This window comes from Macaca fascicularis, chromosome 18 (genome assembly GCF_037993035.2).
Source record: "Macaca fascicularis isolate 582-1 chromosome 18, T2T-MFA8v1.1".
Classification (NCBI taxonomy): Eukaryota; Metazoa; Chordata; class Mammalia; order Primates; family Cercopithecidae; genus Macaca; species Macaca fascicularis.
Genome location: NC_088392.1, coordinates 14,966,359 through 14,993,757, shown reverse-complemented (window position 1 = coordinate 14,993,757; position 27,399 = coordinate 14,966,359). Strand labels below are relative to the sequence as shown.

Sequence of the window (27,399 nt, the reverse complement as noted above, 5' to 3'; positions counted from 1 at the left end):
TCAAACAACTAAACCTTGAAGAGGCCCCGTGTCATTTCCCTCAGAGAATCTTGTAGGTGAGGCAGCAGGCAATATTCCACCCTAGGGCTGCGTGTTAGCCGTTTTACCTTACAGCGTTTTCACCTTATAATTTCAGAAAGGACAATGCAGGTAGGAGAATCTATGCATCTTCTAAGGTAATACGTGTGTGGATAATACTGTATTCTGGAATAGTAGGTTTTCAGCTTTTTGCTTTTTCTTTATATGGCCACAGAGTTGCATTCTAATGTTGTAGCACTGTGCCCTCTAGAGAAGCAAAAAAAAAAAAAAATCAAAACACTCTTCACTCTATCCATTGTTACCCAGTCTCCAGAAGCCCTCTTATCCATACAGGCTAATTCTGTTTGGCCTGCGTGAAAACTCAGCTCTTTGCCAATTTCCATTAAAAAACCAATTACATCAAGCATTTTGTAACATTTAAAAAATCATTATTAAAGATAAGGGAGGCAGTGGGGAGTGCAGTACAGCATCCCTCTTAACAAATCCTCATCTGGCATTCCGCTCTTGGCTGTCTCATCTCTGAGACCCTGCCTTGGAGGGTTTAATGTATTTTCCTTGATGCTGTACTCTGTGGAGCATCAGCTACTGGTTTATCTCGCTCTTCTTTAGTTGTATTGGGAGATTTAGTAATTATGTCTTACAACTTGAGCATTTGTGTGCAGTGGGTGAGTTTCTCACTCTCCACCACATAAAGTTTATGAAACATTTTTTCTGAATAAATCTAAAAAAAATTCTGAGGCCAGGTGCAGAGGCTCACACTTGTAATCTCAGCACTTTGGGAGGCTGAGGTGGGCAGACCACTTGAGCTCAAGAATTTGAGACCAGCCTGGGGCGAAACCCTGTCTCTACAAAAATACTAAAAAATATGAAAATTAGCTGGATGTGGTGTCATATATGTATCATCTCAGCTTCTCCACAGGCTGTGGTGGGAGGACTGCTTGAGTCTGAGAGGTGGAGTCTTGTAGTGCCACTGTACTCCAGCCAGGGTGACAGCGACACCCAGTCTCAAAAAAAAAAAAAAGAGAGAGAGAGAGAAATTCCAGCAAATACATTTATTTCTATTTTATTACACAGCAGAAATATTTCTCTCTGCATTAAAAGCCTTTAAAACAATATTATCACAGCTATGTCTGTAGATCGGATCTCAAAAATTAGGTAAGATTTATTGTTAATGATGGTGATTATAAGTTCCCTAGAACATCTCATCACACTGTACTAATCACCAAAGTATCCTGTCATTCAGTGTGATTGCAAAGGAGACTTGATTTTGTAAAGAAAATAAGAGTAAGATAATCTTAGATGTGAAGAAAACACATGCACTAGCAGTAATAAACAAAATGCTGGCATTGATTGAAGCTGTTGTCATCATGTTTCTTTGAACAACACATAATATTCATGACTTCATGTGCTCCTTACACTTTGATTTGGTTTTTCTTGATTTTTATTTTAGAAAAGTGCAAAATATGAATAATTTTGCTATAGAATTTGATGCATTTGATTATAGGAAAGCTGTGGGTGATACATTGTTGCTTTGTAAAGCCTGGTGCATTCCCAGGGCAGAAGGGGGAATATAGAAGAATAGGGAATTAGAAGTAGGAAGTAGGAGACAAGAATCAAAAATAGCACATGCTATCAATTATAAAATGCATCTTTTTCCACATTTTACCTTCCAAAATCAGGATGCTTGTTATGATACATAATGTTTTAAAGTGATAATACACATTTTTTTTCTTTTGTGGTAGTATGTAAGATTATAGTGTACATTACAGTCAATGACACCATACCATTGAACATTTTGAATACTAAGCTGATCTTTAATATGGAAAGTTGTAGGGAACTATCGATGATTTCGATCTAGAGAAGAATAGCGATGTGTTTTAATAAGATGCACATGACAATCATGTAACGCTATGGATTAGACATGTTGAAGAGTAGGTGACCCTTTAAACATCTACAAGTCTTTTTTACTATACAAAGTATAAATTGCTAAGCTGTTAATCTGTGTGAGAAATAAAACCATCCTGATTCAGGGCAGAAATGGGTGGAGTAGAGACAAAGAAAAAGGAGGTTATTGAGCTATGGAGATGGAACATTGTGAATTGACAACCAATTGGGGGTTGGGAGCAAGGGACAAGGAGGGGTCAGAAAAAAAACCCAAAAATTTAGTTGTTTTAAGTTCACATTTTTGCCTTAATAATGATTGGATTTTTCATGTGGAGAAATGTAAGAATCCAAGCTTTTCTAAGTCATGTCTTCTGAGAGGAGATGGGTGGGAGTGGAAATGGGCACACTCAGGGTGGTGTAGTGGGTGAGAATACTGGCTTCGTTGTTGGAGACACCTGCATTCAAGTCTGTGAAATTATTGCGTAAACTTGGGCAAAAGCCTGAGTCCTCTTAATCATAGTTTTCTCGTGTATAAAATTAGTACAATAATGCCTACCATAAAAGTTTGTCAGAAGAATCAAAGAGCCCTTTACCACAATGTCTAACACATAATTATGCTCAATAAATATTAGCTGTCAATTATTTGAATAAAAGAGCTATAAAACAATTTGTGAAGTGGAGTGAATAAAATTCAAGGTTGCAAATATGAAGTAGTCTAAGGAATAGAGAAATAGTAGTGATGGGATTTTAAATTAGAATGGATCAAGTGTTCCAGGAAATTTTCCATCATAATTTCATCATTGCTAAAATGTTCCCATTTCACATAGTACTGAAGTTCAGAGTCAATTCATAACAGTGATTACTAATTTTTTTATATTTGACACATGTCCATTCAGTTGTAGGATATGTTTTTAATAATTATAAGCAATGTAAAAGAAAGATGATTTAGTTGATACTTTTTTCCCCCACAGCAAAGTATGTTTTAGTTAATGGAAGCAACATGGATAATAGGGGAGGAAACACCCATCCGAAGTTACGCCCTCCAGGAATGTTTCCCTATAATAATATCCCTCAGAAGCAGGTTTCTACCAGGAAATCATTATCATCCCAGTACTGCTGCAAGGAGTTTTGAATAGTTAAAATTGAAATAGAATAATACATCTAAACTATGTATCTATTATGTGACAGGATGAAGTACAGAGAAAGTGTATAACATTGTAAATCTCAGAGAAATGAAGAGCAAATGAACATTCTTAGTGTGTGTATTTGTAAGTGATACCAATTGGATTTGTACATGATATTAGATAAATTATAAGTAAGTACCATTCATAATATGTCCTTTCAAATAAATGCACTTGTCCTGAAAATTGCATGTTCAGGTAACATATTATATTGACATACTTGAAATGGTTTGGCTTTGTGTCCCCACCCAAATCTCATCTTGAATTGTAATCTCATAATCCCCCCATGTCGTGGGAGGGACCCAGTGGGAGCTAATTGGATCATGGGGGGCCAGTTCCCCCATACTGTTCTCATGATAGTGAGTTCTCACAAGATCTGAGTTTAGTAAGAGACACTCCCCTTCGCTCCGCCCTCATTCTCTCTCCTGCCGTCCTGTGAAGAGGTGCCTTCTGCCATGATTGTAAGTTTCCTGAAGCCTCACCAGCCATGCAGAACTGCGAGTCAATTAAAACTTTTTTATTTAAATAAATTACCCAGTCTCAGGTATTTCTTCATGGCAGTGTGAGAATGGACTAGTACAATATCCTTTAAATATATTTTGTGTATGTTCTCGACATAGTTTTTTTTTTTGTTTCTTTTGTTTTTTCTTTTTGAGATAGAGTCTTACTCTGTCGCCCAGGCCGGAGTGCAGTGGCGCCATCTCGGCTCACTGCAAGCTCCGCCTCCCGGGTTCACGCCATTCTCTTGCCTCAGACTCCCCAGTAGCTGGGACTGCAGGCTCCCGCCACCTCGCCCGGCTAATTTTGCCTCGGGACATAGATTTTTAAATCAAAATTACTTTCTTTTGTTGAGTTATCTTAACCAAATTGCAAGCTGGTATACACAAGAAAACACAGATCGTTGGCCAGGCGCGGTGGCTCACGCCTGTAATCCCAGCACTTTGGGAGGCCGAGGCGGGTGGATCACGAGGTCTGGAGATCGAGACCATCCTGGCTACCACAGTGAAACCCCGTCTCTACTAAAAATACAAAAAATTAGCCGGGCGTGGTAGCGGCGCCTGTAGTCCCAGCTACTCAGGAGGCTGAGGCAGGAGAATGGCGGGAACCCGGGAGGCGGAGCTTGTAGTGATCCGAGATGGCACCACAGCACTCCAGCCTGGGCGACAGAGCGAGACTCCGTCTCAAAAACAAGAAAAAAAAAAAAAAAAAGAAAACACAGATCGTCACTCCCAAGCATCCGGAAATAAATGACCTAATGTCCTTTTTTTTTCACAAGCCGTAACTAAATAGACATTTTGAAATTATAGAAGAATTTTTTTGAATACAATAGTCTGAACATGTTCTGAAAACATTCCTGACTTTCCCAAGGTGGCATAACTACACAATTCCTATGTGTCACGTTATAAACTATTTTAAAATAAGACAACATTACACACCCAGAACTTAGTCCCCCATGCCTTGTGCAGTTCGTGGGATGTACAATATTCATTAGGTAGCTACTGCATATTTATTGACTGAGTTAATTATTGTAGTTTACTCACATTTATTTAGATGAGATGTACAGAGTTTGGGGAATAGAAGAGATCTTTAAGACCCCTTGGTTCAATCTGTTTTGTAGATGAACAAAGTAAAGACCAGAGAAAGTAATGATGGCTGCAGGTTGCCCAACATCAGAGCAACACAAGGGCATGAGACCCCAAATCCCATGGCTCTCATGCATGTTAACGCATAACACAGGCTTGAAGCAGTTTTAATATCATGCTGACTCGCTTGAGCAATTCTAATTATGTTGCTGAAGAGGTTGTTTGATTCATCTTGAATCCCAGTTCTGTGGATTAATAAATAACTGAATATACTTCTGTATTTGATACTCATTTGGGCAGAAGGAGTGAAGAGTCAAACTGTGAAATAAATGTAGCCGTTAAGAAAATAGGACACCTATTACAGTTTAAAAATCTAAACAGAAATTAAACAGCTGAAAAGCTAAACAGAATTTTGCAGAAAGCATCTTCCTCAAGCAATGGTGTTACTGATTCTCCCTTGCCTGTTCGTCAGTTCCGTGATGTGGTCGACTCTCTCCAGGCAGTGTTAGTGGTGGCCTCCTGTTAACACCAGAGCAGCCAATATGCAAAGACAACAACAACAACAACAAATCATGGCCAATCTCTCCTTGGAAAGCCAATATACCTTTCCAGAGTCCATGGAATAATATTAATGGCTATTTGAGAATGTCGTATTCTCACATCAACCTAATTATTGACTTTATTATGGTCATTGCTTGTTTCTTCCACATCACTCTCTTTTTTTCCCTTTTTCTTCCTATTGATTTCTGCCCATTTTATTACATTTCTTTATGAAAATGTTTATCCTTAGGGCATTAGCAACTGCAGTCAAGATTGTTAGTGTGCAGGAAAGCAGGGAATGCAAGTTTCTCTGGTTGCAGAGATGAGTCCCTGAGAGAGCTCAGAGGAGACTTTGTTTTCCTCTGTATTTCTAAATAATACTTTGCTGAGAGAAGAAAACCTGTCTCGGGCCTCCTTAGGTCACCTGGGCTAGAGTATAGTCTTATTATTCTTTATATCAGCTCTATTTTAGAAGAGACAATTACATATTCCATGGAGGGTCTTGTTATGTGAACCAGGTTTGTTTTTCATTTAGGAAGCTTTAGTGTTTTGAAATTGAAATTATGCCAGAGACTTTTTGAGGTAAGCTTTTAAACATTTGTACCTTCTCAGCAAATTATTTCAAACGTTCTGCAGACATGCTTATTTCCCCTCTTTTATAACTAGCTAATAACCCTATTTCTCCTCTGTCTTTCAAAATGATAGTACAATGGAAGAACATTGTCCTCAAACTTCCTCTGTATTTCTCTATTCTTTTTAGGCCAGTGGCTCTTACCTTGGGCATTAACTAGTTTGACCCAGGAAGCTTTTACAAATAAAAAAGGCTGGGACTATGGATGGATATTCTGATTGAATTATACAGTAGTGTGATCTGAGCATCCCAGCACTTGAATGAGCATAAGATACTCAACCCTTGACACAGAGAACTGAGGAGGAAGGCATGCAAACTGGGTCGCTGGCTTCCCGGAGCTAAGGCGATTTTGCTTCTTTCTCTTCATGCTCTTGGGATTGGTCCATTCACAGTGTGAAGTTTCCATAAATCAAAGCATTTGAGAGCATGGAAAAATAAGAGTATGTCAGATATCTACTGAAAGAAACGAGTGACTCACTGCCTGGGGCTACAACTTTTATGAATTTTGCCATTTGACAGCCTCTACTTCAGTGGCTGCTGCTTCTTATCAACAAGTACACATCTCTCAACAAATGACATACATGTTCCCCTCTATCACCTGTGCCTCTGAAGGAGAGAGCATGGTATGCATGAGTACCAAGGAGCCAAGCTCTGTGATTCATTAGTTACTGAGTTGGTAATGTGTGTGCATGCTGCAGGTAAGGTTGCATAGGAAACAGACCTGGACCAGGGTGGATTTGCCCGTAAGGAATTTATTGGAGTACATTCTTGGAATAAACACTTGTGAGGGAGAAAAGAAGGAAATAGGATTGGGCAGTAAAAGTTGTTGAACAAAGCAGCCTAGGACTTGGCTGACCTTATGGAGAGTTCAGGAGTAGGGAAAGGTCTTTATAGCTGTCCTGAGTTAAGGGGAGAAGGAGGAGCTTTAAAGGCTCACGGCAGCCAATCATCATTGAATGTAGCCTGTTCTTAAGAAAGATGTGTTACCTTTGGTCAAGGTGGCTCTCTTCAACTGAGGACGACTTTTGGAAAGGACTTAGCTGAGATGTGTTGGCCACCAGCACACCAGTGTTTCATTTGGTGAAGCAGGGAGGGGATCTGGGAGGCTTTCATGACATGCCCTAGAGTCAGCCCCTTGCACCAGTCATATCCACTTGCTTCATGTAGTAAGTTCAGGAAACAGTTCTGCAGAAATATGTTAGGCCCTCTTTCCTGCTAAAATTCACGAGAAGATTAAGAATCTCCAGGTTGCAAGTGGTACTCATCACATCCCTCTCGTCTCCAGCTCCCCCTTGGACAGGTTCTTTCACTTGTCCATTTGCCATTAAGATGGACAAGAGAACATCAAGAGACACTCTAGTGTCCAGACACTAACAGAAACCCCCATTAGATAACAGAAGCCCACCTCCTCCTGATGATCAAGATAGGTTACACCTACCAGGATTGTGACACTTGTCCTAGTCTGCTGGTCCCTAGGTGCCAGGAGTCCCAAGAGAATGGGACCGACATACCTTGTGAACCTGGTAGAGTCACCCTGCTGTAGGAATGAGAAGCACACATCAACACCCAGTGAGTCAATAGGAGTGAGGTAAGAAGGACAATCCCATTCTGATCCTTTGGTTCTTGGTCTTCAGTGTTCTGCTTACCCCCGGGAGGCGGAGCTTGCAGTGAGCCAAGATTGTGCCACTGCACTCCAGCCTGAGCGATAGAGCGAGAGTCCATCCCCCCCATAAAAAATAAAAGGGAAAAAGAGGTGTGGCTAAGTCACCATCTGTCCTCTTACCTAGCTCCTTTTCAGTTTCCCCTCCTTGTTCTGCATTATCTCTGACATTCTGTGTTTGTCCATATCTTTGTCCAGGCATTGGCTTCCATTAGACCACATTGAACAAACATTATTCTTACATTAGAATTGAAAAGATGCTTTAGAAAATTCTCTCTTTAGATTATACAAGTGTTGACATTTTCTCCCCTCAACCAAATGGAGACTCTAAACTTTTATTTCCATTGCTTTAGCTGTTATCGTTGATATTTTCTAATGGACAAAGCACTGTAGTGCAGACAACTCCGAGAAACATTTTGCGAACACCTTATGCTATTGGCATCTGCAACATGTACGTGCATACCTTCTCCAAAATGCCAGGTACAAAACATTTGTGCAAGTCTTAAAGATGAGCTCTCAGATTGCTCTCTGCCTTCATCATGGTATCTTCCAGTCATCTCTAATGTTATGACAGGGAAGAAGTGTTAGATGGACTTTTGCCTAGAAGCATTGAAAACAGTTTTCATGTAGGGTTTTTTTCATGGGCCCAGTGCTTCTCAATGGATCTGTGATGAAAGGACAGGGTGTGTTTTGTTGTCGGTTGTGTTTTTGTGCACATATTTGTTTTTCTAAGAACATACTATACTATTGTCACTTGATGCTAGTTTTGTAAAATGCAATAAAAATAAATTTCTTAGATAAAAAAAATCAATTCCCATTATTTTTATCATTGTATTTGGGTTCAACAGACATGAAATTATTTGGTGAGCTTACTATAACAGTTGCTAAGCCATTCATCTCAAATTCTGTTTTTATCTTAATTCCAAAAAACAGATACCTCACTTTGAGTGGTGTTGCTTTTTGCCTTGGTTATATACATTTCCTGCTCAACCGGTCTCATTTTAAAAAGTAAAATTAAAAGTTATTCTTTTGATAAAAAGCTGAGTCTCTCCAGGGGTTGCTTTTAAGTGCTTCTGGCCTATTTCATGGAGTTTACAACTAAGAGAGCAAGGTACTCTCCTATCCGGCGAGCCCTCAAGTAGAGAACATGAAGCATTCACAGTTACACTAAGCGAGGATGAAGCCTCAGCTTCAATTCTGATCATTAAGAATTCGACTGTAGGCGGATTTCGTAAGTTGTGTGAGAGTTGTGGATCTGGCCGGGAGACAGCAATCAGAGGCAGGATGGGGGTTTTCTTTAGGGAAGTGAATGTAGCTGTGTGGAATAAAGAATGCTTTTTTGAGTTGCTGTCTCTTGGTCCCTGATGAAAAAGCTGTGTCTGTGAACGTGACGCTTTAAGTAACCATGTCGTAGGCACAGATCTATGACCTTTTCACTCCAAAGCGGGACTGTTTTCCCTAAGGAATGCAGATAAGTATATTACACCACTATATGGAAATGTGTTAATATGGATGGAAAATTTAATATTACAAAATTACTTCCAAATGCATCTTTTTATTTTATCCTCACTCCAACATTCAAAGCCAGTTGTCCATTTACAGATGTGGATGTATAAGAGATGCATAAACTGGGACTCAAGCACCATCAAGACAACACAACATGGAGCAGAATGGAGATTCAGTAGCCATACCTGGGGCTTCTTTGCATTGACCTTCCAATTGGGCCATTCTGCTTCTAAGAAAATGGACTGTGACCCCCTAGAATGGCTGTTTGTCACAAGTGACTTACTGTGAACTTTTTCGGAGAATAAAAACAATATGAGTAGTATTTTTTTTTCTTTTTATTTATTACTTAATAAAAGAAATGAATTTTTCAGCAATATTACCATTACCCATGTACTTCCTGAGTTATATTTCTTTCCTTTATTCCTGTTTGTTAAACAATATCTTTACTTCTTAAACCACTGTCTTCATTAGAGATGCTTTACAAGTAAATTATGTTCCATTACCTTGAATTACAGTAATAATTATAAATTAGGAATACTTCAAGCAGAAAGAAATGACTCATACATTTGTTTTCATCTATAACATTTTTTCAACAGCTTGATAATTGCAACATATCCAGTGGTATGTGGAAAATATTTATTAAAAGACATTATGAGAAAAGAAAATTTGTTTATCATATGTATATTCAGGCAGTTATACTTCTGCCAATCATTGTTTAAATCTACTTTCTGTACTTGTAATTGTAAACTTGTAAAATTTTAATAGACTTACCCTGCATGGGTTCTAATAATCTGGAATACACTTTTAAATTTTAAAAGTCAGGAATCTATAATAAGTAAATCAGTGGTAAAATTTACTTTTAATACTTTATTAATATTTAATAAAAATCACTCTCAGATTGATTAACTTACTGCTCTGAAAAACACATTTTTTACTTTGCTAGCATTACTTCATTTTTTTGACACAAATGCAACAGCACCAGTATGTGTTTTATTTATATTACAATGTATTTTTTCTTATTCCAACGTTCATTATAAGGAAACATTTAATCCAAAGCTGCAATTATTGTCATCCTTATTGTAAATAAGTCAGTGAGCATCACAGAGGCTTTAGTTTCTAGTTTCATTTATTAATGTTAAAGCTTTCACAATACATATTATCTCTTTCATAAAATTTCACCTTATGTTTGTAGATGGTCTTTCTGTGGCATGAAAATTTAGTATTTTTTTCAAAGGCAAAGACATCAAAAAGTGCAACTCTAACATTACAATAATTTACCTTTATGAATCCTAGTCCACTGTATCATCTCAAGTACTGGTCACAATTATGCAGGTTCAAGTGTGGATATATTTGTCTCCATTTTACATGGCTAAGCTTTAGGTAGTAAAGACAAGATCACCAGTAAGATCAAATAAGCAGAATTTAAGAAGTACTAGAGGAAAGAAAAGTTGATTAATAAAGTGAATTGATTTTTTTTTACCTTCATCTCCTAAATAGAGGATGTTTTCCATTTTCAGACTTTTATTTAAGCAGATAAATTGAAAGTGGTAGACCGGGTAGTTCATATCAAGTGTAATCTGGTTATGTAGATGTAAAAAGATCACCAGAACATCAGTGCGTTGCTCTTTTAGTTTTGGTCTCTACAATCTTAAATTTAAAAATAAGGTGGATAAAAATTTAATGAAGGTAATGGATATTCTGGCACCCAAGGACGTGCAAGTGGGTTTCAACCCTCCCTTAACACATGTGCATGTGTGTATGTCTGTGTATTTATGAGAGAGAGAAAGGGAGAGAGAACTACTGTATAAAAGCTGAGGAAACAGGAATAAGAAAGATGCCTGTTTCTACCAGGGCTCTGTCTCCTGGGGAACAAAAACATGTAAGTGTGAAAGTACAAAATCATACACTAAGTGTTACCATGAGCAACAAAGCAAGGCATCTGAACTCCATCTAAGTGGTTCAGAGGATTATGGAGAACAAACCAGAGATATAGGATGTTTTTTGTTTTGTTTTGTTTTGTTTTTCTTTAAAAAGCTATTAAAACTTAAAAGGACAGAAATTGAAATAAAACAAATACTGCTATTTTACAAAGTGGACTGTAAATTTACCAAATTTAATACAACAGACTTTATTAAGGATGTAGAACATAGTGATAAAAAGAACTTAATTCTTAAGGAGTTTATAAATTAAAGTTGAATGTAAAAATAACTAGATTTTTCAATATAAAGCAGAATTAAATGAATTCTATCATAGAAATTGAAATAAGAAACTATGGGAAATAAACAGGACAGTTGTAAAACTTCAGAAAAAGGGAACTTGCATCAAGCTGAATTGGATGTCTGTGAGTGGGTGTGTTGGGAAGCATGGGAAATGCTTGCTATGCTCAGGCAGTGAGAACTAGTCCAGCACGCTTGGACCATAGACTACACTGTGAGATGTGGTGGAAAAACAAGGCCAGGGAGATAGAATGGAATCGGATTGGGACTCATGCCTAGAATTTTCGATTAAATCCATAGACCATGGGAAGCAATTAAATATATTTGGTGAGCATGCTGAAAAGGCCAAAGAAGGAGGATCAAGAGTCAGCCCAGTAAATGTTCCATACACTTTGAAATAGCACAGATGTACTTTCCATAGGCTCTAAAATCAGCATAAACATAGCAGTAGATGCTTCCTGGAATAATCAGCCACAATTGGCTGGACCATCGGGAAGCTCCAGGCCATGCCCAGGGGCTGATCCATCATGAAAGTCCTTCAGAGCTAACATTGTTGTGCAAATATGATATCTTATGATATCTCAGTGTTATCTTTCAGCACTTATCAATAAAGATACTCTTGTGGACAAAAACATATTTAATGAGGGGTGTGATAGAATTTAATATATGTTTTAGAGGAAATAATTTGATTCTGACAGCCTAGACAATGTGAGTTATTAAATTAAAAAATAATTGAGATGTTTTGCAATAGCCCAAGTGAAAGGTTTGATGATTCTGAACTAAGATTATAGTTCAGAATGAATGAAAAAGGGCTCGGATAAAATAGACTCATGGTGGGAGGTGCTCTATGAAGCAGGGCCTGATGGAACATTAATGGATTATTCACAGATATATTTTAGGGTACATGTAAAATGTAATTTGCATTCATGGTCTATGTAGTTTATGAGAGTCTGATATTTCTTACATATTAATACATAATGCTGACATAATGACACAGGATTTACATAATCGTACCTCCTCCTCAACTTATCTGTTGCCTTATCATGAGCTAGATTCAACTAAGGTTCTATGCCTCTCATGTTTTGTGCTCATTTGAAAAAATGAAATCTGTAAATAGTTACTTTGAAGTCAAAACAAATACTTTGAAAATGATTTATGAACCCAGGCAGTAAAGGTAAATTTTATCTGCTTATTAATATTTTTTTTTATTATTGTTTAGGCTAATCTCAGGTTCACATTTGCAAGGGTATTTGTGAGTAGAATAGACTTAGGTGATTCGCTGTTCTGTCCCCAAATAGAGCACAAATACTTGTCTTTGGTTGCATTGTTTATTTTGCTTTTGTACTTATTTACCATTTTATAGGATCATAGTTTGTTTTTTTTCTTGGTCAAGGGTTTTCACAGCGGAGAGTAACATTTTTCTGTTCGGGTTGTTATAGTTATTCTCAAAGGTGTCCATGCATGTGTCCATGCATGTGTGTGTGTGTGTGTGTGTGTGTCTGTGAGTGTGCACGTGCCTACGTAGACACTTGTCAACTTAAGAACGTGATTTGCTATTTCTACACTTGAGAACATTTCTTTGCTGAGCATTCTTTTTCATCAAAGAGAGAGGAGTTTTTTACTAAGAGTGTGGATTTCACTCCACCTATTAGGATTAGTAAAATGCACAAAGTCTCACAGATTAAATGTCTGAATGACTCAGATAATTATGTACCCATTTTAACAATTCAAAGTTGGTCCCTTTTAACCACAGATGCTTAGAGTAACTTTGCAAAGACACTGAGTATAGGCTCCAAGCAATTTTCTGCTTGTGAATTTTGGCAGTGGTTAGAAGCCTAGTGATGGTACCAGCTGGGAGAAAATTGTCAGCGATGGGAAGAATAGTAAAGTTTAGGGCTCCTGAAACAGGATGTGTGCGGGGCCGGGGTGGTGGGGCATGGGTGGGGCACGGGTAGGTAGTAGAAGAGGAAGAATTTGATTGTTGAATGATTGGAGAATCCAGCAGTATGAAACTTTTAAGTTCTGATGTTGTCAGTAATGGAGAACAACTGACAACCCCATAATATTTAATAAAATGCAGCATCAGAGCTCAGGTTGAAGTTCACAGTCAGGACTTACTGTGTGATTTTTCCTGAAAATAAATTTGTTTTGTTTCTCATACTTGGAATACCACAGGGACATTGTAGCGCCATGCCACGAAAACAGTGATCAGCTGGTAGGAATTAGGTAAATGAATCATAGGGTTTGTTCTGTAAATGAAAATCGTTCATGTGATTTCAGTGTAAAAAAGCTTTGATTAAAGACATGACTCATGTATAATTGATATTTCTTGTGGTCTTCTGGATGTTCTAACATTGCACGCCACTGTCAGCAGTAACGTGTAGATAAGTTGCCACCAGCTGCCGCCCCATGGGTGCACAGATGAGGGTGAGGGAGCCTTAGGAGAGCAGCATTGAGCATTTAAGCGGCCCAGGGACTGGAAGCTTGTTTTAAAAACAACTTGTTTTCATCCATCATCTGCATTTGTCTTGGGAGTCAAGTTTTTTGCTATGTGCTACTGAGTGTGGTGGAGTTTATTGTTATGTAATGGCAAGAAGGGACCCTGTTGGTAAGTCATAAAACATACAGATGGAAACCACTCGAAGCACTGAGCTTCTTGAAGATTTGGGGGGTGATCAGGTGGGGTCGGTTGCATATTCCCTTCTTTCCTCACATTCCCCTTTGCATCAACTCTTGAAGACCCTAGCACACAGCACAACAGTTCCTATCCTGGAGGCTGGATCTCATTATAGGGAGTGGGGATGTGGGCTTTAGACCAGCCTGCCGGTTTTCATAATCCTGCGTCTGCCAGAGTTGGTTGGGCCACTTCAGGCAAGGTTCTTAGCCTTTCTCTACCTCAGTTTCTTCATTTGTTCGTAGGATTAAGGGCAAATGTGAACATTGAATGAGTTACTATGTAAATAATGTTTTACCCATGTAACAAACCTTCACATGTACCTCTGAACCTAAAATAAAAGTATTGTTTTGTTAAAAAAAAAAGAATGTTAAGCATAGTGACTGACATCTAGGAAGTTCTTAATAATTAAAACTATAATAATTCTCATATTTCACCCTTTGTATTATAAATTAGAGGGAGTTACATATATAATCATAACCCTAAAAATGACTTGAGAAAGTTAAATAATTCACAATAGTTGAAGAACACACGTTTTCCGTACACTGAATAAACGTATGGCTTAGGATCCACTAGATAATTCACACTGAAAAAAATTAAATTACAACTGGTGCCAGAAATTTACTTTTTGTATTATGTAGTCCTATCGAAACCAAAAGATAAATCAGGTATTCAAGTACTTGTAAGCAGAGGATAAACACAGCTGTTACAGTGCAGTAAAACAATCATTTACAGAAATTCAAGGTACAAAAAGCTATGTCCTCAACAGCTACCAGGGAAGGATGAAAATGTACTGTGTCCATACTTTCCTCGGTGTTTTTTTTTTTTTTTCATATTTTATATCTCTTTAGCACCTTGTCTTTTAAAAAATGCAAACGTAGTTCTGAAGGGCAGCGAAAAGCTTTATTATTTGGTAAATTGGATTTTACATTCATATTAACCAAAGCCCAGAATGATGGCAGTTATAGGGGGTGAAAGATTGTTGAAATGACGGATTGAGTAGTGCGTTTCTCAGGTTATGAAGTTCAGGGAAATATGTAATTACGTCTGAGTTTCCTGAGGTTCGTCTGTTCAGCATAATGTTCTGACATACAGCAGGGACAGCTCCAGATGTGAAACGCAAATCGGGAGGGACTGCTGTGCTGCTGATGCTGTGCTTAATCATGCAAGTCGAATGCAGTTCTTGGTATTTCAAGAAAGGGTTTAGCTGAAGTCCCATGCGTGTATTGATTTAAAATTCCTACTTGAGAGAGCTGTGTCATTTTTTTTTCAGCTCCAATTTTTAAAATACAGAACAGGATTTGGAGACAGATTTAGAGACTGGACATCCAGCCGTACTCGTTAATCACAGAAAGGAGTGTGAGTGGGGACAGGGCAGGAAGGAGGGAGAGAAGGGCATATGGGGGTTTCTAAGCATATTGAATGGTATGTTGGAACTAGATTTACAAATGTTCTATAGAAAGTTTCTTTGCTTGGAGTAGATCAAATCAACCAATTATACATGTTTACCGAATGCCTGCTCTGTTCAAAGAAGATGGCTAAAACTGACAAGGACAGATCAAATAAAAAATAACACTACAATCAGTTCCCAACTTTGGGACTGATATAAAATACCTTTGGAAATGTGACTGTTTACAGGAAGAAATGAAATTGTCTTGCTCACAAGTACAAGCTGACACATTCTCATAGCCTTTCTGCTGTGCACAATAAGCGTTCAGCTTATCTTTCCAAGAACAATAAAATTTCGTGTACTCCTACCTGACATAAGAATTATTTTTACATATCTCCGTATCGCTGACTCTCTTGTAAGTTAATCTCATCTCACATGAATTTTTCACCAGCTTCACTCTGATGTTGATAAAGGAGATGGTTCCATCAAATACATCTTGTCAGGCGAAGGGGCAAGTTCCATTTTCATTATTGATGAGAACACTGGGGATATTCATGCCACCAAGAGACTGGATCGTGAGGAGCAGGCCTACTACACGCTCCGAGCTCAAGCTCTGGACAGGCTCACCAACAAACCCGTGGAGCCCGAGTCGGAGTTTGTCATCAAAATTCAGGATATCAACGACAACGAACCCAAATTTTTGGATGGCCCATACACGGCAGGAGTTCCAGAGATGTCTCCTGTGGGTAAGTAAAGAACAATCTGCTTTGTAGCCTGTGGCTGATTTGGGGAGTTTTTTATTTAAAATTAAATCATCCTTAAGTACTGAATAGACTGTATGTATGTAGCAATTGTCAGTTAGGGTGAGGGAAACGTTTGAGACATGTTGGTGGCCAGTATCCATTAACTTAACTTATTAATTTATTTGTATGGAAAATTAGGAAATTGTTTTTGTACAGCTATTTCAATGTTTTCAGGAAATTACTTTAATCTTACATTTTTTTCAACTTGATATTTATTTATATTTTTAAATGATTACAGTGATGCCTCAGAAGTTAACAAACAGAATTCTTCCAGACACAGGCCAGTGTTTACTTTTCTTTCCATGATATTAAGATATTGATTCATTGTTCTAAACATCTCTCTATGGCCAGTGTATCAAGAAGGCCATTGATGGCTAGCCAGGCTAATATTTGGATCGGCTGATCTGTTTAATTGTAATGAGTATGATTGAACCTACAAATGGCCATCCACATGCCACCACTGATTATTTTAAAATTTTAATTCCAGGGATACATGTGCAGATGTGCAGGTTAGATAGGTAAACGTGTGCCATGGTGGTTTGCTGCACAGATTATCCCATTACCTAAGTATTAAGCCCAGCATCCCTAAATTACTCTTCCTGATGCTCTCCCTCCTCCACCAACCCTTCAACAGGCCCCAGTGTGTGGTGTTCCCTGCCATGTGTCCATGCCACCATTAATTTAAAAAAAATTATCCAAAAACTTAAATGAATGAAAATTTATAGTGAATTTATAGCAATGGTAAGGAGGTACCCATTTGGAGATATATATTTAAAAAAATGAAGGCTTTTTTTGTTCAAAGGCCTTTTGTCATTGCACCATTACTAGAAAGATAGCAAGTAAAGTACTTCTAGTGTGTACTTTATTTATATAGAATAATAGAAATTCTCTTTTAAATTTCATTTATTCAAGTACTTTTGGAATAGTTTACAGCCAATATGTAATTTAAGCGTAGGCAATCTTACAAAAATAAAAATAAAAAGTTATGAGACTGGGTGAGAGATGAGTTGATTTATATATTAATTTCCTGCTGTTTTTAATATTGAAATAGGAAGTTTATTTAAAATCATAATGGAACTTGTATTTTAACACATGGGCATTTTAACCAATGTGATTTATTTTTTTTTAAAAGGTCATTTCATTCATCCAATCATAAAATCAACATACTTACGACCCTGAGGAGTGGGGTTGCAAAGATGTGTATAATGTGTGCTCTTAAAGGGATCGCAGTCTAGTGGCCCTAAATTTCTGTTCCTATTAGAAGAGAGAGGGGAAATTATTTGGGGCACCACCCTGCCTCTAGCTGTTAGACAAATGCCAAATGATAAGGAGACAGAAGAATCAATGCTTGTGGCCAGGAAGAATTTGAACCACAGTGGCATGATCTTACTATAATTAGCACATATGTAAGCACTGCTAGCATTTCTGTGACCAAACAGGTGTGTTCACTCTTCCTCACCACCATCCACACCTTCCAAGTGCTTTCTGCTGTTCCTGCTTACCAACAAGAGCAGCAGCAACAGTAACTGTTACAAGATTTTGGAGGTTATAGAAAAAAGAAAGGGCACATCTTCCTCCCCAAATTAGTAATGTTTGGTAAATCAGGAGTTTTTGAGATGTGTTTGATCAATTTAATTCAACTTCATACTCCTAGTTCTCATGGACATTTTGGTTGTTCTTCATTGGCTTGCCAGTGTTTTCCTTTCCCACATAGAATATAGATATGCAAATTTTATATAGGTATATGTGAACTTTTTGTTTTAGAAGCTAATAGTGGCCGGGCACGGTGGCTCATGCCTGTAATCCCAGCACTTTGGGAGGCAGAGACGGGATGATCACGAGGTCAGGGGATCGAGACCATCCTGGCTAACACAGTGAAACCCCGTCTCTACTAAAAATACAAAAAATTAGCTGGACGTGGTGGCGGGCACCTGTAGTCCCAGCTACTCAGGAGGCTGAGGCAGGAGAATGGTGTGAACCCGGGAAGCAGTGATTTCAGTGAGCTGAGATCTCGCCACTGCACTCCTGCCTGGGAGGCAGAGCAAGACTCCATCTCAAAAAAAAAAAAGAAAAGAAAAATCTGATAGTGCACTGTCGTTTTGATTTTGATGGTACTCTGACATGAAACAGCATGACTATTATGCATACTTAATGTATGTTATAAGTCAAATAACTTATGTTATTTAAGTGTGCATAATAGTCATTAATAGTCATGCTATTTCATGTCACAATACCTTTTGTTTCTTTTCTTTATTTTTTCTTTTCTTTTTTTTTTTTTTTTTGAGACAGAGTCTCACTGTGTTTACAGACTGGAATGCAGTGGCATGATCTCGACTCACTGCAACTTCCGCCTCCCAGGTTCAAGAGATTCTCTTGCCTCCTAAGTAGCTGGGACTACAGGTGTGCACCACCATGCCCAGCTAATTTTTGTATTTTTAGTAGAAATGGGGTTTCACCATGTTGGCCAGGATGATCTCGATCTCTTGACCTCACAATCTGCCTGACTCAGTCTCCCAAAGTACTGGGATTACAGGCGTGAGCCACTGCACCTGGCCCATATCACAGTGTTTAAATAATTTATATTTAAGTTATTTACTTGGCTGATTCAAATGGGTTCAGAACTTTCTTAGAAAATTATTTTCAGATGTCTTCAGAGTTTATCTGACACCGATTCAGACAATTAAGTTAATATAAAAATTGGGACATAGAACATGGAATACCTAAACTACATAACATATGTTGTATGGACTTACAGTTTATCAAACACTACAGTTAATCAAAGTGCTTAAGTCTAACCAAGTATAATAACCATCAAATAGTATGATATAGGCCATGCAGGTTTTCAGTGTTTAATATCCAGGGATCTTTTTTTATTAGATGTTAACTAATCCTAAAATTTTAAACACACTAGTAAGCCTTTAGGATATTTTGTTTATTGCCAGAAGAACATAGACAGGCATGGAAAGTTTAAATTTATTTGTGAATATGTGTGTGTGTTATCTGGTTTGTGTGTCTATATGTGTTAAATGAGATAATGAACTTTTCAGAAAAAAAAAAAAGTATTATTGTTCACAGCCAAACTTACTGAAGTTTAGTTTTTATTATTTGGTTTAAAATTGTTTTCTTTCTTTTAAAATGAAGTAGCAAAATCATACTTAGGCATATTACCAAAATAAATATTGTAAAGCTAATACATATAGAGGAAAGAGAGAACATCAGTGTAATTTATTATAACATTTAAAATATTCAAAATTTAATTCTTAAAAAAGATTTAAAAATACTCATTATTTACCATCTTGGCCCCACCAGACATCTGCAGGGCACAATCATCTAAGTCCATAAAATAAAAAACTTCAGGCTGGGTGTGGTGGCTCACACCTGGAATCCCAGCACTTTGGGAGGCTGAGGCAGGCGGATAACCTGAAGTCGGGAGTTCGAGACCAGCCTGACCAACATGGAGAAACCCCGTCTCTATTAAAAATACAAAATTAGCTGGGCATGGTGGCATGTGCCTGTAATCCCAGCTACTCAGGAGGCTGAAGCAGCAGAATCTCTTGAACCCGGGAGGCAGAGGTTACGGTGAGCCGAGACTGTGCCATTGCACTCCAGCCTGGGCAGAAGAGTGAAACTCCGTCTCAAAATATACAATAAAATAAATAAAAACTTTATGGTTTAAAGAATAGTACTGTACACTTAACTTTCATAATTTTCACATAATTTTAAAGAAAATGGAATTGGCAATGAAATATATATAGAAAATAAAGTGGATTTATAGCAAAGTGGACATTAATGACTTGCTTAAGGCATTTTGAAAGAGATATTTACATAGAAATCAATCTGAAAATATGTTAGCTTTAAAATGTCATATTCAGGAAATTATTTGAAACAAACTAGGACCTTAAAGAATCCATGAAGAAAGGGACCTGTTCCATATTTAAAAGACAGGATATTTACTAAATAATAGTATATAACTAAATATATAAACTAAGCAAACATGAGTCTTTCTGATATTTTAAAGATTACATTCCAAATGGAAAAAAATAACAGATCAGAAGAAATGCTTTCCATATTGAATGTGTGAATACATAGTAAATGAAGAAAGAATACAACATTTCATATGTAACATCATATGTTGTAAATCATATGTAACAACCAAAAAACTATCTATGCAATTTTTAAAGTTGCCATGGCTTTCCTCTTTTACAAGAGGTTTGGTTTAAATTTTCATTTCCTGTTTTGTTTTTAAATCAATTGGCAGAGAAAATTTTAAAAAATCCCAAGGAGATAGGGTAGCCACCTAATATCCAGTTAGATGCATCAAATATTCTTTGTCAGTTAATGACATTTTGGTTTCTATCTGGATCATCTTAATCATGACATTTTTGTACCTGCAATGATTCAAGTGTCCAAGATGCTGTTATCATGCTGTTTTCTAGACAGTGATTGAGTCTTATAGAAGCTGCTCTTGATGAAAATATATTACCTGAACCCAATGGATGAGACACCTAAAGTTTCAGTCCCATCCGATTCGGAGTATATCCCAGCCTAATGTGCATCATCGATGGTATTTTTTTTTTTTTTGCCAGAATATTTTCTTATCCCTTAAATATTTCAAGGGTTTTGTTAATATCTATCATCTCTTTGGAGCTGGTTTATTTTAAAATAATACTGTATCAATTTTTTTATGTGCCTTGAAAAAGATAAATGAAAAATTTCAAATAAGCTTAATGTGGAATCAGTAACATTTTGTAAGTTATTTTGTTTTGTGGTATTTGGAAGTTTTTAATTCAGTGGTTTTGGGATTGGCATCTAGGGACCTCAGTGGTACAAGTGACAGCGACAGATGCTGATGATCCTACGTATGGCAACAGTGCCAGAGTGGTCTACAGTATTCTGCAAGGACAGCCATACTTCTCAGTGGAGCCAAAGACAGGTAAAAACTGAAATGTGACATTCTTGTAAAGTCATAAGTTGTTTGTTTCTTACAATTAATATGATTATTTCTAAATATAGTTGACACTAATAACATACTATTTTATTCTACTTCTCCCAATATGTCTACTTTGGTAAGCATCATATTATTGAGGATTTATCACCATTTAAAATATTTTATTTTAGTCATCAGTATCTTAACAAAATTAAAAATAATGCTATATATTCAAAAGTATTTCAGTTTCTATCTCCTGAATGCTTAAGAAAATTTTGATACTTTACCTCAGAGTTTTACTTGTGTTTTGTTTTGTGTTTTCATTCACACAGGAAATTATACAGTAATCTTTACATCTCAGAAACCTCTCTGCCATGTAATATAATAGGTAGTAGTTTCAGTTTATTCTTCCAGATGTTATTTTTCTCAGGGAAATAAATTTAAACATAACAGTTAGGGTGATGATCTGCTAAATCAAAAACGAAACTAAATATATATATTTTTTAATTTTGGGGAACAATTTGTACTGGGTTGAGTGGTATGGATAGAATATGTAGTTGGTTTGTTCTGTTTTACTTTTAAGCTGAAACCGTTTACATTAAGACTATACCATGGGACATTGTTATCTTGGTTATTAATTGATATTTTAATGTATTCAGTTTTCCTGGTCCTGTGTGTGTAGGGAAGGGCGGGTGGGTGTGAATATTACTGATTCACACAGGCGGGTGTGAATAACACTGATTTTTTTTAATCACTGTGAAAATCCACGTTTTCTCTTTTTAAAAATAATTTTGCCTTTATCATGGAGTTAGAATTATTCAAATATATAAATTTATGATTATGAATATTCATCAGTACCTGTAATCCTAAATGAATATTTTAATGCCATTGATCCTGTTTTTCATATTTACAAAAAGAGCAGTATTAATTTATTCTCATGAACACCTTTTGGGAATGACCATTGTAATGTGCGTGAACAGACAAGTAAATTCAATCTTAGCTCATTCATTAGAGCTTTCATAGAGATGGAATGCATATTTTATAACAGTGTAGAGATGGGGCTTGGAAACCACATGGCAAGTCTAATAAGGAAGAAACAGTCATGATTAAGCAAGTATTAAAGGAGAAGTAAATGAAAGTATTTGATTTATGATATGAATCCTGTGAATGTGGAAAGCGTGCTTCTGTTTGCCTGGATGATAGATCTGAGAAACCTAAATTCAAACACCCACCTCTTCCCTTCTATGCCTACTCTTGACAACCTAAAAAGACATTGACAAGTTCCTGACAATTTGCTCACAATCATACACTCCTGCCTTATATAACTTGTCCAAAAATAGCATGTATTAAGTTCAGGGATTAAATATTTTGCTGCTACTAATGATTGGCTTGTGATTTTGGCTTTGCAGCAGAATAACAGGATTTCTATGTAACACTATGGAGATAAAGCCTTACCGGTTGATCAACTAGACAATGGTATATGTCATAGGATTACATTATTAATACTTCAAACCTGATTTTAATTTCAGAGTTGAAGGGATTGTGTGTTTCAAGAGAAGAGGAAAGTTTAGTTTAGTTTTTTTTAATACTGTAACTATGGTAATCACTGGAACTTCTTTTTACATGGTCATTAATGCAGAGATATTCTGGGCATCTTTGTCCTCTCTGCTAATTTATAATACGTAGAGTACATTTCTTGTGAGAAAAAATAAATTACATGTTTTTCTGACAGAAATGGAAAGTTTTCAGACCTAAAGGGCATGGGGAATTGTAAATCAAGGTTCACTTAGTCTTGTTAGTCTTCCTTTCCTGATGTCTGTCTGATTCATTTATATGTGAGAAATAACATTATTTCTCCTTCAAATCTGAGGGTTTTTGTGTCAGAAAGTAAAATTTTGACAGGAAAAATGTTGAAATTATGCTAAATAAAAATTATGTAACCATAGGCACAAACCATCACTGTTAGGTGCATTTCTATAAATTTCTTCTTCTCAATTTCTAAGAAAATAACATGACTAAAATCTCAGAGCACAAATTTTCATCTATAGCACTATTTACAGGCTGAATGACCAGAGGGAAACTGTATTTTCTGCGTCAATTTCTCCTTCCCCCAAGCTAGAATGTGAGTAGTTGCAAAACCCAGTGTTGACAGTTGACTTTAACAAGCAAGGTAGCATGACACTGGAAACAAGGTAAACCACATTCCCTTCAAACTTCTCAACACCTATCTTCATAGTGTCCACAAACTTACTAGGGGATTACGGGCTTTACATTTATTCCATTAAACATACTTAGGATCATTCTAAGGTGTATCTATTTATTTTGTAACCTGCAAGCAAACAGATAACTTTTTTGGGTCTATGTGATATATGGGAGGACTGGCTACCTAATTCGTAACTTAAAATGAACATTCAGGTCCTTTATTCTTAAATGATTAAGGATTTGAAGACATCAGCAGCAGAGCTTTAAACTAAGTACAGGGTAAGAATGATGGTACAGCTCACCTGACGATGAAGCAAGCCGTGGAAAATGAATTGAGTGTTAAACATCATTTGTCATTTAGGACTTCTTTTTTTAGACATAAGAAGTATGATTACATGGTGACTGCATTATGTGTTGCATGCATACCTATTACATCATAATTTTATGTAAAGGGTATTGCCATAACAAGTGACCCCTTCCAACTACACCCTTCACACACTCCCGGTTCTCATTCTATGCAAGAGTGCTGTCTCTTTTGAAAGCTTGCTGAGAACATCCCCCACAGGTTGCAAAAAGAGTCCTTTCCTCAATGACTCTTCATTTTCTGCCAGCACTGGAATTCTTTGATGTTCCAGAAGCTTCCAACTTTACTACTTCACTGTCGTTCGCTCTTCTCCATCTTTTTATAGCTCTTTCGTATCTACACTACAGATAAACAAGTCAAATAATACAGAGCTTAGGCACAAAATTTAGAAAGAAATAGAAACTCATTAGCAGATTTTTATCTTAAGTGTAAAACAAAATGAGCATCCAAAAACTTTTGTGATTTTGTTTTATAAATAGGTTCCTCCTCCCAAGAGTTTTCTCAGCTAATCAGTAACATAGTTTCTGCATAGCCAGGGCTGTGCATTTCTTTCATATTTGATTTACTGATAAATGTCTGTAATAAAAGTGCCATACTTGATTTTATTGCCTATTATATGAAATTCATTTATAATTTGTATTCCAGTATTTAAACGATTATCATCAAAGGATATTTTTAAAAATAGAAAGCAAGCCTGAAACATTTGTGCTCATTTCAGTTTCTAAGTTCCTTTGAAATTTAACTTTCAAGCATCATGAATATTTTTTTTTACTTGAAACTGCTTTGTTCAGGATCTGTTTCTTCTTGCCTCAGTGTCTACATTTGCAAGAAAGAGTGTTGCTTGACCCCAATCTGTATTCGTCTCTGTAATTCTACAAATATGTAACACAAGACTACGCAATGTATTGCACTCATAATATTTTTAAAATATAAAGTGGTACATTTATCTTCACAATGCAATTCAAGTCTCAAAGATGCACATACTTAAGGATGTTTATACATCCCATTCTCCATTTTATTTCTAATTTACTTTTAGTTAACTTTGTATGCTACAAGGTTTCGAGTTTTTTCTTTTTTAATTTCAATAGTTATCAATATGTTACAGAATGAGTTGAGTTTATTATAATTGGTGAATTGCTCCAACAGGAGCTGTCCAAGGGAAAGAAGGTAGCAGTTAGGACTCAGAATAAATTTACAGAAGTGATCATTGTTATCCAGTCAGAATGTGCATGGGGGAGATAGCATAACAGCTGATCACATTGCATTAAAATATTCAATTGTGTCTTCATTAGCAAAACATCATATTGGATTTTTTTTTCCCTGAATATGTACTATATTTCTAAACATCATGTAACATAGCACTCATTGATATAATGTAAAACAGAATAAGTTAATATTAGTCACAAGCATCACTGAGATATTTTAAATACTAAGAATACATATTGACAGAAACTGATTACATAAATACATATTCAGTTCATTACCAGTTATATCTATTATTCTCATTCACTAGGGAATAATCACACAAAAATAATTATCTTTAAAGGAGTTACCAAGAGAGCTAACATGATATCCAATTAGTTCTGTTAGAACAAAAGCAAAGCAAACAGCCAAACTACATGTATTTGAAATGATTTTTTTGCTGTTGCGTCATTCTCCTGTCCATATCTCAGTGGTGCTGCCTTCACTGGCGGCTCCATTTTGGTGGTGGCCATACCAAATGGCTTTAGTTCATTCATGGTCCTTATGAGGTAGGAGACCAGCAGGACTTATTTTCTGGTCACAACCTTGTTGACCAAAACAGGATCTGGTTCAGACAGGATAAAGTGAAGAAACTGGCAGGAACCAGCAGATGTCAACACAAGCAGTCCTAGCTGCACTCATTGCTCATTGGCATAAGACACTCCCACCAGTGCCATGACAGTTTATAAATACTATGGCAACAACTTGAAAGTTACCACCCGTCTCTGTTGCAATGACCTGGAAGTTACTTCCCTCTTTCCTAGAAACTTCTAAATAATCTACCCCTCAATTTGCATTCACCCACTCCTTAATTTGCATGTAATTGAAATTGGGTTTACATAAGTATAAATAACTTTGCCAAGAGACCATAGATTGCAGAGTTTGGGCACATTGACTATGAGTTAGCACTGCTCCACAAACAGCAGTACCATTTAATAAAAGTTGCTATCCAAAACCCACTGGATTACCCTTGAATTCTTTCTTGGGCAAAGCCAAGAACCTCCTGAGCTAAGTCCCAATTTGGGGGCTTGACTGTTTGGTATCACTTACCTCTTGATGTATATTATTAAGTACATAAAAACCATAAGGAAACCAGTTTCTTTAAAGTCTAATTGTATGGTTTTAGAATTCTTGGAATAGCTACAGACAATAAAGGCTGTAATGGAGAGAGAAGGAGGCATGAAGTGCTTTGGGAGTTGGAAGTGCAGATGACCCAGATCCTGGTTGCTGTGAGAAGGTACTTCCTCAGTTAACAAGATCCCTGAGGAAGCCAGTTTTGCAATATTGAGATTCCCCTTGGAATGGTAGTCCAGTCAAAGTGATATCCAAAAACGTTTATTTAGTTTTAGTGAGAACAAACCTAAAGGGTTGAGCCCTCACAGTGTGAATCTCCCCAGCCCCTGGTTATTAATCCTTGGGTTCATGCAGTTGTCTAGACTCCTGAGGGTAATCTGAAGCCTGAGTATGCAGAACCCGTGTTCCATTCCTTCCCTAAAGTGCGGAAGATTTCAGAAATGGCTATCATCTGTTACATGAGGTACATATACCAAATTTTTAAAAAGATTCAATAGTAGCTGAATATGCATTAAAAAAATCATCTGAGGCTGATAGGATATTGGATCATCAGATTTTTTTCCTATACTTAAAAACAACTTTGAGCAATAGCAATATAAGTTTATGTTTCACATGCACAATGCTTTTTGTGAACATGGATTATAAATAAATGAAAAGTTCTGAGTTATGGTATCAGATGATGTAGTTATAGAAAAATTATTATTCACAAAGCCTAAAATATGAGCCAATGTCTTTTCCAAAGAGCCCACAGATAGAATTCCTTTTTTTTTTTTTTTTTTGCTAAGCCTATGTGACTGAAAATTATTGATTATTATTAAGCATGAAAATCTCACAGAGTTAGAGGTATCCAGTTGGTCAAGACTAGACTTTACTAGTTCAGTAATATGATATTAACAATTTTCTGTCTGTGCATGTATTTATATATACAATTATATAATACATGACAAAACACAAATGAAATCCAATGTATGAGAATGCTTTTCCAAATTTAGACAGTTTTTACTTAAAAGTAAAAGCGAGCAAATGCCTTACAAGTAGAAATCTATTAGTAGTGGGTGTTCTTATTTCAGATCAACTTTTCCCAATTATGTTATTCTTGTCAAAAATATGTTCAATAGTTGAGGCATTTGGAAATTACCTTTCCTACCTGCATTGATTTGCAAACTTTGTGATGATTTCTGCCTTGGAAAGGTGTTATTTATAGGCTCACTTATAAAGAGACAATTAGATGTGTGAAAAATAAGTGAGAAACGTTGACTACCAGACTTCTATCTTAACATGCTATATTTCTTTTCAAAAATAATTCCGCTAAGCAAACCCTTGAGAGGATGAGGCTGCAGTGTTTCCCTTACTGATTAGTTGAGGGGTTATAGACTTCTCTCCATCACAATAAATATGCACAGACGATAACACACATATTGATATTAGAAGGAAAAATGAGAGATGAATCAAATTTTTTTAAAAAAACATAAAAGTAAGTGGG

At 36.6% G+C, this 27,399-nt stretch overlaps 1 protein-coding gene across 4 annotated transcripts in view; it reads left to right on the top strand.

Moving 5' to 3' along the window:
- CDH7 (cadherin 7) overlaps window positions 1-27,399 on the top strand; it is a 129,981-nt gene that overhangs the window by 40,031 nt on the left and 62,551 nt on the right. For all 4 annotated transcript variants that reach the window (XM_045378317.3, XM_005586498.5, XM_045378318.3 and 1 more), the window contains exons 3-4: window positions 15,756-16,050; window positions 20,921-21,040. In XM_045378317.3, coding sequence (XP_045234252.1) covers window positions 15,756-16,050; window positions 20,921-21,040 — 415 coding nt within the window. The remainder of the gene's footprint in view (window positions 1-15,755; window positions 16,051-20,920; window positions 21,041-27,399) is intronic.